General features: G+C 35.4%; 1 protein-coding gene across 16 annotated transcripts in view; it reads left to right on the top strand.

The window, feature by feature from the left end:
* LOC135201728 (potassium voltage-gated channel protein eag-like) overlaps nucleotides 1-16,575 on the top strand; it is a 447,586-nt gene that overhangs the window by 345,446 nt on the left and 85,565 nt on the right. For all 16 annotated transcript variants that reach the window (XM_064230923.1, XM_064230930.1, XM_064230920.1 and 13 more), the window contains exon 4: nucleotides 5,994-6,126. In XM_064230923.1, coding sequence (XP_064086993.1) covers nucleotides 5,994-6,126 — 133 coding nt within the window. The remainder of the gene's footprint in view (nucleotides 1-5,993; nucleotides 6,127-16,575) is intronic.

The following is a 16,575-nucleotide window of genomic DNA, read 5'->3' as shown; positions in this document are numbered from 1 at the left end:
AAAATTAACAATTGCTGTATTGAATTGTCTGCATCAGAAATTTTAGGGAGATACAAATTATTTTGTGAATATAAAACCTGTTTTTATTTATTCATTTGTTTAGTTATTTACTTATTAATTAATTAATTAATTTATTTATTTCTGATCTTTTTAATTTTTTTTATTAAATGAGTCTTGAAAGACTTCAGATAAATTCTAAAAGTACCCAATTTCCAAGGGTTCTACATATATCTAGTCTCTACCTTCTTCGATTCCAATATGGACAGGGTTCGTACTCTGGTTTTTTCAGTTTTCTTGATTCATCCTCTTTATCAGCGATTTCTGATTCTGTTGTTATTCCAATATCCTTCTTAATGATTTTCGCTGCTATTTTTTTTCTCAAGCGCCGTTGAATTGTTCTCTGGTCTGCCTGGAAAGATTATTATGCAATAATAGTGGGTATATTTCGACAATTTTTTGGGCCATTTATATATCATCATATTAGTTTTTCCTCTGGATAGAATAAGCCTTTCATTTTTTACGGCTCTCTCTCTCTCTCTCTCTACTCTCGTCTCTCTCTCTCTCTCTCTCTCTCTCTCTCTCGTCCTCTCTCTCTCTCTCTCTAACAGTTCATTCCAAAGCAAGTGAAAATAGAGATAAGTAAGAAATGAAAAAGTGGGAAGGATATGGAAAATACAACTTCTACAGTAAAAATATAAAACAAGGTCAGAAATTAATGAAGAATTAAACAAAGATTGGGATAACATTTTCGTAAGTGATGACATAAGGGTAAATACGGAGATATTATATAAAATATTGGAGAAATAGTGGAAAAACATATACCGAAGAAGAAAAGTAAACTCATTCATGCATACCAAGAGACAGAAGGATCTTGTTCCAGAAAATCAGAAAGAGAAAAAAGGTCTTGCAAAAGAAAAAAAATGCATGGAAAGTTATAGAACTAAAAAGTAAGATAGAAAATGCAGAACAAAAGATTATACAATCAAAAGAAAATGAAAAACGGGACTTGGAAGAAAAAAACCTATTAAATATCAAGCAAAAACCCAAACTATTATACTCATATGCGAAGAAGATGAATTAAAAGAAGAATAGAAATAGGCCCTCTGAGAATTGAAGGGAGATTAACGAATGAAAAACAAAAAAAGGAAATTTGCAACATACTGGCAGAACGATATAAGAGAGAAATTCACCCCTAGAATAGATAATGAGATAATGATATAGAAGTAAGGGATGAAATAGTGAATATTTAGCTGACATATATTAATGAAGCTGATATTGTGCAGGCTATTAATGAAATTAAAAATGGAGCTGCTGCAGGGCCTGATGGAATTCCTGCTATTTTGTTAAAGAAAGTAGTTCATTCTATCGCAAAGCCACTTGCAATATTATTAAGACAAAGTGTAGATATCAGGCAAGATTTATGATGAGCACAAATTAGCATATATTACCCCTACTTTCAAAAGTGGATCAAGACTAGAGGCAGTAATTATAGGCCTGTGAGTCTAACATCACATATTATGAAGTGTTATGAAAGGGTAATGAAGAAAATATTATGAAACATTTAATAAAAAATAATTTGTTTAATAAAGGACAACATGGTTTCGTACCCGGAAAAAGTACACAAACCCAACTGTTTAGTCCACCGTGAGAACATATTCAAAATATGAAAAGCGGAATGAAACAGATGTGGTTTATTTAGACTTTGCAAAAGCTTTTGATAAAGTAGACCATAATATATTAGCGAAGAAAATTAGAAAACACAATATCGTGGATAAAGTAGGAAGATGGTTAAAAGAATTTTTACACACGAAAACAGATAGTTATTGCAAACGACGAGAAAATCGGATGAAGCCAAGGTAATATCCGGTGTGCCGCAAGGTACGGTGTTAGCTGCAATACTGTTTGTTATTATCATTGCAGACATAGACAATAATGTTAAGGATGCGGTAGTGAGTAGTTTCGCAGATGACACAAGAATAAGTAGAGAAATTACTTGTGATGAAGATAGGAACGCTCTACAAAGAGACCTTAACAAAGTATATGATTGGCAGAGGTAAATAGGATGGTATTTAACTCTGATAAATTTGAATCAATAAATTATGGAGACAGAGAAAGAAAGCTATATGCATATAAGGGACCTAATAATGAGACCATCACAATAAGGAAGCAGTTAAAGACCTTGGTGTGATGATGAATAGGAACATGTTATGCAATGATCAAATAGCAACTCTGTTGGCAAAAATGTAAAGCAAAAATGGGAATGTTGTTACGGCACTTCAAAACAAGAAAGCTGAACACATGATTATGCTTTATAAAACATATGTTCGTAGTCCACTTGAATATTGCAATATGATATGGTACCCCACACTATCAAAAGGATATTGCACAAATAGAGAGTGTACAAAGGTCCTTTACAGCTAGAATAGAAGAAGTTAAGGACCTAGATTACTGGGAAAGACTACAATTCTTAAAATTATATAGTCTAGAAAGGAGAGAGAAACGCTACATGATAATTCAGGCATGGAAACAGATAGAAGGAATAGCAGAAAATATCATGGAACTAAAAATATCAGAAAGAGCAAGCAGAGGTAGATTAATAGTTGCCCAAAACTATACCAGGAAAAATAAGGAAAGCACACAGGACATTCAATCCACTACGCACCAGCATCGATAATGCGAGCGTCTATTCAATGCGTTGCCAGCTCATCTGAGGAATATATCAGGAGTGAGCGTAGATGTGTTTAAGAATAAGCTCGACAAATATCTAAACTGCATCCCTGACCATCCAAGATTGGAAGATGCAAAATATACCGGAAGATGTACTAGCAACTCTCTGGTAGACATTAGAGGTGCCTCACACTGAGGGACCTGGGGCAACCCGAACAAGATGTAAGGTCTGTAAGGTCTGTAAGGTCTCTCCTTTTTTATATATTTAAAGCCTTTATTGTAGTTAGTATATGGAAGGAAAATTCAGTCACTAGTAATAATATTAATCATAGCGGACCTCACCTATAATAATAATAGTAATAACAATAATAATAATAATAATAATAATAATAGTAATAATAATAATTATTATTATTATTATTATTATTATTATTATTATTATTATTATTATTATTATTATTATTATTATTAAATTTCCTTCACGTCACCGACTCATACTATTTTCCCAATAAGAAAAATAAAAGAATAAAAATCCGGACTAACCGGATTTTCACTCCTATGAAAAAACCGCCCCCCCCCCCCCCCCCCCCACCCCCCCCCCCCCCCCCCACCCCCCCCCCCCACCCCCCCCCCCCCCCCCCCCCGCAACCCTCAACCCCCCGCCCCACTCAAAAAAAAACAAAAATTGCAGCAACGTGTTGCCATTTAGTTGCATAGATAATCATGGCCAGTGATGATTCGTTCTCTTTGATGATGATTAGCCTACTGTGCGTTCATTAGGCGTTAATTGTTATCAATCAGCACCAGCTCATTAATCTTTTCTTATTGAGTTTTTGTTTTGTTATAATTTTGTTTTCGTGTTTTTTTGTCGCCGTTTTATATATGTTGTTTTTTGTTGTTTTTGTGTGTGTTGCTTTGTGTGTTTTTTTAATTTGAATTTATTAGTTTTGTTTATGCTAATGTTTTATTCGGTTTGTTTTTATATATTTTTTCTTGATTCTGGTGGTTTTTTTTTCGATTTGATGTTTAATTTTTTTATTTTGTGTTTTGTTTGCTTCTGGTGGTTTTATTTTTTCATTTTTTCGTTTTTTGGTTTTTGTTTCATTGCGTGTTTATTGCAGTTTTTTTTTATTGTAGTTTTCAATGTTTTTTATGTAACTTGCTTTTCAGTTTTTTGTTTTTAATTATATTTTTGTTGCTGTTCTTTTTGTTTTTCCTTGTTTGTGATTGCGCGGATAATGACATCGCAGTGACATTCATCTTTGACTGAAGAGTTTTTAATTGTTGCTTTTGATGATGTTCTTATTTTTTGTTGCTTATTTTTGTTTGCAATTGCGCTGGTATTGACCTTGCCGTGACATTCATCGAGTTGCAACTTCGATGAGTGTGTTCATGAAAGTGAATTTATTTGGTTTTTCTTCAATAAATCATCTTCGTATATTGTGGTTTTGCCTCTTGATTTAAAAGTAATTAAAGGTAATCAGGCATTTGGACTGATCGTGCCTTGAGTTTTGAAATCAGTAGTTTTAACAGGCCTGAGAGAGACAGACAGACAGACGACAGACAGAGGTACCAAACAAACTATTATTTTTACAGGTGGATTTTCCATGCGCTCTGTTTTGTAAAATAGAAATTGTGAGTTCTTGTTTTATTGGTATGTTACCTTACACTATTTAATTGAATATTCATGTGTTCAGTATTATAAGTACACCATCAGCACGAATATTCATTCCTTCAGTATTATAAATACACCTTTAGCACGCATATTTACACACAAATATATGTAGTTCATGTATACTTACTGTCATTGTATACGTTTATACATTATATTGAAAAGCAAAGTCCCTGTTATCGCCTGTTGCCAAAATGCTATTGGTGTTGTAAAACATCGTTGATTCTTGCAACGAATTTTACTGTTATTACCAGACTGACAGATATTGCCTGGCCTTTATATACTCTATTTATTGCCTTTCAACGGTTTGCATTAGAAATTTGATTTCAATTTGCTAATGAATCGCTCCACTGATTTTTTTAGTATACCAGAAACTGCATTTTTTTTTTTTTTTTTTTTTTTTTTTTTTGTCCTTTTCCTGTGAAGGTGACTTCTTAAGATGAAATAATGGCTTTTAATATTGAGTTGGAGTTGCAGATAAGGCCTTACGAAGGGGGATAGAAAGCTCATTTCCTTCTTGTTGAAATTAATGGATATAATCCTCACGTTTGATTTTTAATTACAGGTAACGGAAAATGAAGGTTATTGATCAAATTTCATTGCATGAAGGTAGGTGAGGTTGACCTTGATATTATGTTTTCCATTTTTATTGCGGCTTTTGGAGACGTCCTGATTTTTGTTTATTATTATTTACGTTTTCCTCTTGTCATTGGAGATAGTGATGTCCTGAACATTTTGTTTTAATGTTTTTTTCATTATTCACATAACCTGATGGAGAGGATTTTTTAAAGCTTACAGTTATATCTTCTTTCCAGGTAATTCTGAGATTTGTAAAGCTTATTTTCACTTCTTCTTTCGAGGGAATGCAGATGATTTAAAACATTATTATTTTCTTTTTCCAGGTAATGCAGAAGATTTTTGTAAGCTTATCTTTACTTCATCTTTTTTTCTATGTAATGCAAAATATTTAAAACATTATTTCTTCATTCCAGGCAGTGCTGAAGATTTGTAAAGCTTATTTTCTCTTCTTTCCAGGTAACGCAGAAGATTTTAAAAGTTTATTTTCACTTCTTCTTCCCAGGTGATAAAGAAGATTTGTAAAGCTTATCTTTACTTCGTCTTCTTTCCAGGGAATGCAGAAGATGTAAAACATTATCATTTCTTCTTTACAGGTAATGCCAAGTTTTTTTTTTATTTAAGTCGGTTATTATTTCGTCTTCTTTTTTCCAGGTAATCAAAGTAATGCAGAAATTTATCAAAGCTTATTGCTGCTTCTACTTCTTTTTTCTAGGTAATGCAGAAACCTTTGAAAGTATATTATTATATATCATCATCTTGCCTGGTAATGCAGAATCTTTTAAAACAGATTGTTACTTCTTTTTTTAATAGTAAGTAATGCGGAAATTTATCAAAGTTTATTTTTGCTTCTTCTTCTTTTTTCCAGGTAATTCAGAAACCTTTGAAAATATATTGTTATATCTTCTTGGCAGGTAATGCAGAATCTCTTAAAACTCACTATGACTTCTTTTTTTCATACCAGGTAATGCAGAAATTAACTAAAGCTTATTGCTGCTATCATCTTTTTTCTTCTTTTCCAGGAAATGCAGAAATTTATTAAACCTTATTTTTGCTGATTCTTTTTTTTCTTCTCCAGGTAATGCAGAAGTCCTGTCGGTGCAGCTTCATGTACGGGGAGTTGACGAACAAGGAGACCATCACCCGGATAGAACAGTGCCTAGAGAATCAGCAGCAAGACCAGTTCGAGATCCTGCTCTACAAGAAGAATCGTGAGTGTCCCCCTCCCCCCCTCCCATCCTCCATCCTCACCCCCCCAAGTGATTCTGTTTTAGAGGCTAAGAGTTTCGTCGTCCGTAGACGCTCAGGGCATATTGTTTTTATTTATTGTTATTATTTATCGTCGAGGGAGGTTTTGTAAATTTCTTTTCTTGCCCCCCCCCCCCCCCCCCCCCGCAAGTGTTTCTGTTTTGAGGCTAAGAGTTTTCGTCGTCCATATTTTATTTTATTTTATTTTTCTGTCGAAGGGGGTTTTGTAAGAATCTTTTGTGCCCCCCCTCCCCCTCCTTCCTCAAGTCCCTCAAGTGATTCTGTTTTAGAAGCTAAGCGTTTCGTCGTCCATAGACGCTCAGGGCATATTTAATTTTATATTATTTTTCCGTCGAGGGAGGTTTTGTACATATTTATTTATTTTTTTTTTTTGTGGGTCGATATTCAGATTCGTCTTTTTTTTTATCTGAATATTTTTTTTCCAAGTCTTATTATTTTTTTAATGAGTATTTTGTATTTTATTATCTTCATTGGTGTATACTTTTGCTCGCTGAGACATACTGATGATGCAAGCGTTCGATTGTGTTGTTGTTTACGAAATCGCTGGCTGACTATGGCTTTGTCTTAATGGAATGTTCGACCGGCTGTGCTCTTTTTATTAGTTAATTCTCGTGCTAATGCCCGTTCTAGGATTTTAAATTAAAAAAAAATAAAAATTGGAATTTTATTCATTTATTGTTTTGCCTGTTCGGGAAATCTTTACAGTGCATATTTTATATATATTTTTTAAATTATGACTTGTGTATGTTTACATTGCATAGGCTGTGGGTTGCAGTGTCTTTGATTGATGGAATTTTTTTTTTTTTTGCCGGGGGGGAGGGGGCGCTAATGGCTGTTTCTTAGAATTCTTGGAGAACTTTTATTAAAAGCCTGATTTTTGATATGTTGATGTTATTGCACTGGATTAACTCAAACCGTTGTAATGAAGTTTGTAATAGAATAGTGTTATGTATTGTAAGCGGCGGGGTACGTCACCGTACGTCACTTGCAGTAAAGCTGTTAGAAAATGCTTGGTGGTCAGCTGCCTTCCTTTCAGCGTCAATTTCGTGCTGCGAAATTTGATTTTCGTAAGTTTAGAATATTTAGTACAAATTGAGAAGGATATATCATAAAATCTTGTGAAAGTGCTGCTAAGGGGTCTAATATTATTGCAATTATTGCTTCTACGGCTTTTTTTCTCTCGTGGCCGTTTTATTCCTTTGCTTTCAAGGATATTTAACATTATTTTGATGGCCATTTAATTATTTTTATTGTCGAGTTTTTGCATTCATGTTGGTTAGATCGTAGGACAATTTTGATCAGTCTTTTCATGGGCTTACTCCCTAGTAGGGGCTGTTTTTGATGAGCCTGTACGTATCTTACTAATTCTCTTGCCTTTCGTGCCTCTTGATGACCCACTGCCACTCGCACCAGATGGCTGAGGTTTGGATTATTGCGAGTTATGTTAACGCTTGGAATTTGACGAGGCAGGAGTGTCAATGCAGCGCTCAGTCCTCCTGTTTGACGTGGACTTTGGGCTTCCGTTTAAACTATCGCGAGCATCGAGACGTTTATAGAAAGCAGGGAAAGTGAAGTGAAAGTGAAGAAAAGCAAGAGATCAAAAAAAGAGGAATTGGTAAGTCGACTAAAAGTCGCAATTTTAGGCCAGAGAGAGAGAGAGAGAGAGAGAGAGAGAGAGAGAGAGAGAGAGAGAGAGAGAGAGAGAGAGAGAGAGAGAGAACGTCCTCCATCTTACCTTGTATCCAGTTTACATAATTGTATTTTGATGAGAAAGAGAGAGAGACAAACCAGCGCCTGACATCGAGTTCGTTTCGCGCGGAGCCGGAAATAGAGTTAGGCCCTTATGGAATTAGAACGTCGCAAATTGGGTTGTTTCGAATTTTTTCTTTTGCGTCTGCTCCGGACTCGGGCGCTGCCGGGATCTACTCTGGCGATACGGAGTTGTTTGTGCACGGGGTTACGTCAGCACGAAAGTGACGTTACGTTTGAGGTTAATGACAGATTCGTGTTATGGATATACAGGGTGTCCATAAAGTCCCAGTACCATTGCGATAAATAAGTACTTGTAACGGTACTGGGACTTTTGGACACCCTGTCTATTTGGACTTCTCCCTCAGGGTCGGTTTGTCGTTTATGGTGCTAATGTTGCTAAGTTGGTTACTACTGGAAGTATCATTATGAAATCAGATGCAATTAGCTTTGTTAGAAGTATGTCTGCCTTCGAACGAATAGGATACTGGTATAGTAGATTCACATCACCGGTGCATCCGATGTCTAGGCCAGTCCCTTACGACGCTCCTAATTGGCTGTTGATAAGCCAGTCACTGGGATGGAAACCCTGTCTCTCTCGAAAGTTCACATAGGCAGGATGTATGCTCCACTTCTCAAGAGAGGTGGAACATACATCCATCCTGCCTATATGAACTCTCGAGAGAGAATGAGACGAGTTTCCAGCTATGTCATTGGCTTATCAACAGCCAATCAGGAGCGTCGTAAGGGACTGGCCAAGACATCAACTGCACGGCTGATGTGAATCTACTCTAGTAGCTGTTAGATTTTCACAATAGAAAGTATTCAAAGAAAACTCATAATCACAGGAGTTACTAGAATGGGAAAGTAAATCTACAGTAGTATGTTTGTTTGATTTTGTTATTTAAAATATATACAGCAGAAAGCTTTATATATTTCTAATAACAATCTCTTGACAAGTAGGACCGTGCAGGTCATCGAAAGCTTTCTGCTCTATATATTTTAAATAACAAAATCCAATAGACATATACTACTGTGGATTTACTTTCCCATGGAAGGTATTATTATCGACCCATAGAAGTATTATTATCGAAATCATGAAAGTTCAATCATTAATCTTGAGATTAATAAACTTGGATCTGACCACGTATGAAGGAGGGAGCCCTCTCAATGCAAAAGACAAGGTTACAGGAATGCAATTTATTGCAGTTTGTAGGATGTTACAGTTAGAATTCTAATAAATTACGTTTCCGTAACATGATTTATAAAGATTTAAACAATCGTGTACTGTAACAGTCAATATATTGGAATTTTTGTGGTGTCATTAAATGAATCCCATCAGAATTGTAATTAAAAATTTTTTTTATTAATTGGGAGTTTAGAAGTGACTACCTACAATGTGCCTTGTGTGATGCACTAAGGCAAGTCCCTAGCTGCCTTCCTTTCGATCTCTCATATTCATTCGTTCCGTATAACCCCATCTCAAGAGACTGTCCACCTCCTCCAACGCCGTTTCGTGGCAATTGTTATAGAATGAATTTTCCTAATCACTTTATTTCCAAGAGTCCATAATTTAAGCTGTACAATAATGACGCAATTACGGAAGTCATTTGAATTTCGTTCCCGGAAACTTAAATGGAGTTTAATTGTTGATTCAGAACAATAGTTACCCCTTGATTAGGGCGGAACTCGAGGCTATATGGGGTCGTTCGATGCCAGTAATGTCCGGTAACAACTGCGACCTCCTCAGCCGCTCGCTTGTGGCCCTGTGGTGATTCTGGTGCGTGGAGCAAAATGGATAATGTCGGGGGATGCTCAGGAAAAGTGAACGCAAAAGTAAACAAATGGATAAATAAATAAATAAATAAATAAATAAATAAATAAATAAATAAATAAATAAATAAGAATAGAAACTGAATGACAAGGAAGGAAGAACGTTAATATATAAATAAATGAATGAATAAATAAATAAATAATTAAATAAATAAATTAATTAATTAATAAATTAATAAATTAGTTAATTAATTAACAAATAAATAAATAAATAAGAATAGAAACTGAATGACTAGGGAGAAAGAGAGAAAATATATAGATAAATAAATAAATAAATAAATAGATAAATAGATAAGAATAGAAACTGAATGACTAGGAAGGAAGAACGTAAATAAATGAATAAATAAATAAATAAATAAATAAGAATAGATACTGAATGACTAGGAAGGAAGAACGTAAATATATAAATAAATAAATGAATAAATAAATAATTAATTAAATAAATACTTCAATTAATAAATTGATGAATAAAGTGATAAATAAATAAGAATAGAAACTGAATGACTAGGAAGGAAGAACGTAAATATATAAATAAATGAATAAAAGAAATAAATAAATAATTAAATATTTAAATAAATAAATAAGTAAATTAATTAATTATTAAGAATAGAAACTGAATGACTAGAAAGGAAGAACGTAAATAAATAAATAAATAAATAAATAAATAAGATTAGAAACTGAATGACTAGGAAGTAAGAACGTAAATAAATAAACAAATAAATAAATAAGAATAGAAACTGAATGACTAAGAAGGGAGAACGTAAATAAAGGATTAAGTAAATAAATAGAATGATAAGTAGTTGAAGGTATTTCATATTCACGAAAAGGAGTTGGAAGCCAAACTTGCGGAAGAGGGAAGAAGTTCATTGAAGTGAAGACTAAAGAAGAAACTTGAAGAATAAGAATGAAGTTGATGAACGTCTCGGAATGGGAGAGACTGCCAAGTTTGTACGTAAGAAGAAAGAGCGAGAAAATAGCCACAAAGACGTACAAATAGACGGGGCGAATACGTTTAAAAGCGCCTCAGTGGCATGGTCGGTAATGGTCCTGGCCTGCCACCTAGGTGGCTGCGAATTCGATTCTCGGGCATTTCATTGAGGTGTGAGAGATGTGTATTCCTGGTGGTAGAAGTTCGCTCTCGACGTGGTTCGGAAGTCACGTACAAAGCCGTTGGTCCCGTTGCTGAATAACCACCAGTTCCTTGCAACGTAAAAACACCATACAAAAAGAGAGAAAGAGAGGATCCAAGAAGGTAAAATATGGAAACCTTAGAAAGGAAAGGAGATTCTCTGTTTCAAAATCATGTCTTGAATACAAACTGGCTTTTTTTTTTTTTTTTTTTTTTTTTTTTTTTTTTTTTTTTTTTTTTTGTTTTTTTTTTTTTTTTTTTTTTTTTTTTACGTCAATATCCCCAGCCGACATCACTGGCGGTAATCTTATTGGCGGAAGCTCATGCTCAGTACCCTACATTGGTCACTGTGATATCGGCTGTGGGTATTAACCGTTGCTTAAGAAAAAAAGAAAGAAAACTCTCTCTCTTTCTGCTGAAGCCTAAAGTATGTAACAGAGATAATTTGACATTATTTGGGAATTACGGGTTTCCCATATTCAAATTTAAAGTGATTAGATGTACTGTAAAGGAACAGATAAAAATGTTCATATTCTTGTGCAAATCTGATTAGTACAAGGTAACGTACCTCAAAATCTGGGGCGTATATGAGAGAGAGAGAGAGAGAGAGAGAGAGAGAGAGAGAGAGAGAGAGAGAGAGAGAGAACACTACGATCCAGCGGGCATCAGAATCTGATGGCATATCTTAGAAAATGATTGCCAGCAAGTTGCCAATGTATCTGGGCCCGGGGGCCCATCTGAAGAGATTGATGAAGCCATGTTCATCGGCTAGCACTCAACGAGAGAGAGAGAGAGAGAGAGAGAGAGAGAGAGAGAGAGAGAGAGAGAGATCAGTGAATCTGAGGTAATGAAGAAGCGTCACATGGGAGCGCCGGCAGCATCCATGGCTGTTGGTCGTGACTCCATTTCGTCTCTGGAATTCATGTAGTGCCATGAATGAAATTAACCGGGCAGGAACATTGAGAGAGAGAGAGAGAGAGAGACCTGGAGCACCAGTTCTCCGGTACGAGAGAGAGAGAAAAGAGGGAGAGAGCGTTTCGAATACCTCTCGGATTCGTTCTGTTAATCGAAACGTAGACCGTAAAATGTGAAACTGGTTCACTTGCTTATAACCTACACCTGGAATACCAGTTCTCCGGTGAGAGAGAGAGAGAGAGAGAGTAAATCAATGGGAGTGTTGATGGATTAATCAGGGCCGACGCGGAGCTTCACCTGAGCTGACGAAAGCCCTTGAAAAGGTGATAGCGAAACAAACGGCATCCAAATGAATCAGCGAAGCTTTGATCAAAGGGATCGCTGCTTCATTCACGAACGAAGCAGCGTTACTACGCCCGCTTTCGTTACGGTATGAATTGCTTATTTTAAAAAAAGATTTCATACTTTATTTTCTGTGAAACAATATATTTTCTGAATGGACAGCGTGAAAATAAGAATTAAAACGAGCGTGCTTTATATTTGTAGATAACAACATCGCCTTGACTGAAGGAGAACAAAGGAATCATGACAAAAACCAAAGGCGGGATGCGAGACTGAATCAATAAAAGCTCCAAGGGATGTGAAATCAACCAGGTCGTAAAATCGACAGAAACGCGTGATTTACGAAGGATCACGCCAATTACGGCAATAAGAAACAGACGTTGTTGTTGACCACTTGCCATCATCGAGAAAATACTGTGTTGTTTGACTTTTACGAATTGTGATTTTAATTGAACTCTGAATTTGAACGCTGTCGTTGCCTCAGAGCTGTAACTGAACGCGTATATGCTTATACCTCGGTCTACTGTCTAGACGCTAGAACCTATACTCTGTTTTTTTCCATTTGTCCATCCGCCTGTGGTGTTTGCGCATGGTAACACTGCGTCCCGGGCTTTAAATAATATCCTATTTTGAATATTAACGGTGTAATTCGCATACAGTAAATTATTAAAACACTTTTCAGTTGCAAATGTACAACCAGATATCCTTTTGTTTACCTAAAACTTACACATAGCGTAACTATTTAAAGCCCGGGACGCAGTATTACCATGCGCGGCCACCACAGGCGGAGGGACAGATGGAAAAAAAAAAAAAAAAAAAAAAAAGAGTATAGGCCTATACATGCGGAAATGTTGCGTAATGTAAATAATGATAATAATAATGTTTGCGTGAACTGTTACAAATCCTACAGTATTAAGTGTTTTTAATGTAAGCCCATCTCACTTTAAAGAGAAGCGTTAATTGCTTAGGCAAATTTAAATAGAAGTATTTTTAGTGGTTGGCATCAGTTGCACTCCACCGCGCATTTGATTGGTTGTCACGAGTTTCATTTTTATAAGTTGCTCTTCTCTTTAAGCTTTTGAGAGAGATTCAAAATAAAATGCATATAAATATTTTCAAAACTTAAAACAATGTGGCCGTAAATCTCCTGACATAAATTGCTAAGATGCAAATGGTCTAGACTCTAGAGGGAGGCGCATGTAACTTTGAGAAGCAAATTTGAATGACAGTCACGTCTAGAAGTGCCCATAAAGAAAAGATTCTTCTTCAACCACTCACAATAAACAGTGAAGACGAGTTAAGACCAGTGCACGTGAAGCATTCCATGATGGTGACAGTTGCTTTTAAAGAGAAATCCAGGAATGGAAGCGATTTACAAGTCAGCAGGAGAGGAAACGAAATACGAACTCCTTAGTCTTACGCGCTTCATGCTCTCACCATCGGATGCGTAGGGAACTTTTATCGCTTGCATTTGAATTGACGCCGTATCAGATTTCGTCTGGCCGTTTGATGGCTGCCATATTGGCCTTCATCGTCAGTGACGACGACGACGAGAATATCACCGTCAAACTTGACTGCCGAAGCCATTTGTACCGAAAGTTGACTCGAAGAATCCGTTAGGAGGATGATAAAAGAAAACGGGATATTTTTTATGATAGAAAACGTGTTATATACAAAAACTGATTAATCATGAGATATTTCACTCTGTATAGCATTCTTTATTGTGCGTTGAATTGTTGCCAGTCTCGCCATTATTTGAAAGGAATAGCTTAAAACGAGGAAGGTTCAATGTGTCGAAAGTGGGCTCCTTATTCCAAGGCCCAAACAAAGCCAATTCTCCGTTTGCCACAACATTCTATAAAAAGGAGTTAGACCCTCATACGTTTGCCCTTGTCGCCAAGAGTTAAGTAGGAAATTTTGAGGTTTATCTGTTGTTAACGAAGGATGAATATTGCCAGCTTGTGTGTGTGTGTGTGTATGTGTGATTCAGTCCTCTTTTCCTACTTATTTTTACTCCAGGTATGTCTTTGCACTATTCTTGTTTGCCTGAATGGCTGGATTTTTGTTAACAACGTAGGTAAGAGATCTTTCTCTTTTTTCAGTGTGGAGAATTATTAGGATAACTCTCTCTCTCTCTCTCTCTCTCTCTCTCTCTCTCTCTCTCTCTCTCTCTCTCGTAGTAGCCATCTTGCTTGGTGAGACGTACCCGCGTGAAGTCAGATTAATCAACAGATATCACAAGTTTAACATACGACTAGAATTTGAGAAATATCTAGAAGTGTTCGTGAACTATCGGTGATAAGATTAGTGTGAAAATAGTAGGATAAAGCGTCTTCTAAGTTAGTTTATCAAGTGTAATACTATAAATCAGAACAAGATGGCAGTAAGTTCCAACTGCGGGAAGAGGTGGCGTAATTTGGCGTGTTTAGCAGATTCGCAATACGATGAGGTAGCAGGAAGGGAACTGGCATTTCTCATCTATGAAATCAGCAACAGTCCTAACCAAAAAGATACAAAAGCATTCATAGATATATTAGAAGGATATAATCCTTCAAACTGGAACAAATCTAATGAAAACATCTTGAAAATAATTGAAGAAGTTCCAAATAAAATCCAAGTGGTCAAGAGACTCATAAAGAAAATATACATAAACCAACATATTACGACAAAGAAAATGAATAAGGTGAATCTTGTGAATATCCTAATTGATGCATTAGGAAAAAGAATGCCAAAAAGCATGCAACTGTGTGAAGGTTTGGTATAGCATAGTCAATCCACAAAACCTAATCAGAAAATGTGCTGCATGCAACATTCCGACCCATCCACAGTGTGCTGAGGTAATACAAGATTTGAGAAAAGATACAAGAATTTTTGTTCAACATGTCTATCATGGATAGACAATGTTATTAAATCAAGATTGAATGTACAAATAGTTGAGGATGAAGAAGAAGAGGAAGAGAAGAAGAAGAAGAAAAAGAAGAAGAGGAAAACGGAAGAGAAGTAAACAAAAATGAAATGACAGAAAAAAAGAAGGAAAACAAAGAACAAGATAAAAGTATGGATGCAGAGATACTCATTGATACTACATATGAGGCAATAAAGCAGCATACCTACGAAGAAATAAATTACGATATGACAACAGAAAAGCAAATCCCGAAGAGGCTCTACCCAGATCTATACAATGACGGGAAAGAGGAAAAAATAGACAAGAAAGACAAAATCTGCAACCTTTTGAAAAGAGGGAATTGCAGATTTGGAGAAAGATGTTACTACAAACATCCTAAGATATGTCAAAACTATGAAATATATGGTAAATGTGCATACTTAGACGGATATGGGGATGATTGCAGAGATCTGCATCCAAAAATATGTAAAAACCTAAAAGAAGGAAAAGGATGTAAGTTCGACAAAAAATGCAAATATATGCACCCTGTAGCCATGAATCATAATCAAATAAATAACCAACCAAGTAATAAAATCCAAAATAAGAAAGAAACAAATAAAGAGAGAAATCAAGAATATCAGGTAAAAGAGAAAAGCAAACCACCAATGAGATATGCAGAGGTGTCAGCAAAAAATTTCAAAGCATCAGCTCCGAAATTCTACTCAAGAGATAATAACTGTATTTATTATGCAAGAGGATATTGCAGAAACGGAGAAAATTGCAGATTCAGACACAAAATGAATAATTATGATGAAGGAAGATCAAATATTATGGAAAAGTTGGATTTTTTAATGTCAGAATTTCTGGAAATGAAAAAAAGAACAACATACCAGAACAGGAAAGAGACATGGGAAAATCCTTATTACTACCAGTATTAAATGAAGGAGAAAACACGCAAACCATCATAGTGATGAATGCGCAGGGTTTAGTTACGAGTAACTCAAAAAGAAAAATAGAGTACTTAGAAGAACTAACCCAAAATGAAAAGAAAATAGATATAATGAATATAAGTGAAACCTGGTATTCCCAAGAGACTGGGAATGATGATCAAATAAAAGGGTTCCAAACTTATAGATCAGATAGAAAAAATAGGAATCAAGGGGGAACCGCAATATATGGGAAAGACAAAAAACAAGGAAAAATATATGAGAAATATAGTAACTCAGAATGTGAACTAATAGCGGTAGAATTTGAATCTGAAAAATTGATGAACATAGTAATATATAGACCTCCTAATACTAAAGAGTTTGACTTAATAATTGAAAAATTGGATGATATATGTAGAAATCACAAGGACTGGACTATCTCCTATCTGGTGACTTCAACTTTCCTTTCGTAGAATGGAAAGAACGAATAGGAGATCGTGGTTGTACTTATACATATAAAAAAGAGAGTAATAGTAGTGCAGAAGATAAGAGGCAATTTGAAAAGCTATTAGATATGCTACTAGAATACAACATTCAACAAATAAATCACCTG

The sequence above is a fragment of the Macrobrachium nipponense genome, chromosome 28 (genome assembly GCF_015104395.2).
Source record: "Macrobrachium nipponense isolate FS-2020 chromosome 28, ASM1510439v2, whole genome shotgun sequence".
Taxonomy (NCBI): domain Eukaryota; kingdom Metazoa; phylum Arthropoda; class Malacostraca; order Decapoda; family Palaemonidae; genus Macrobrachium; species Macrobrachium nipponense.
Note: the sequence above shows the minus strand (reverse complement) of the source record. Positions and strands in the feature narration are given on the sequence as shown.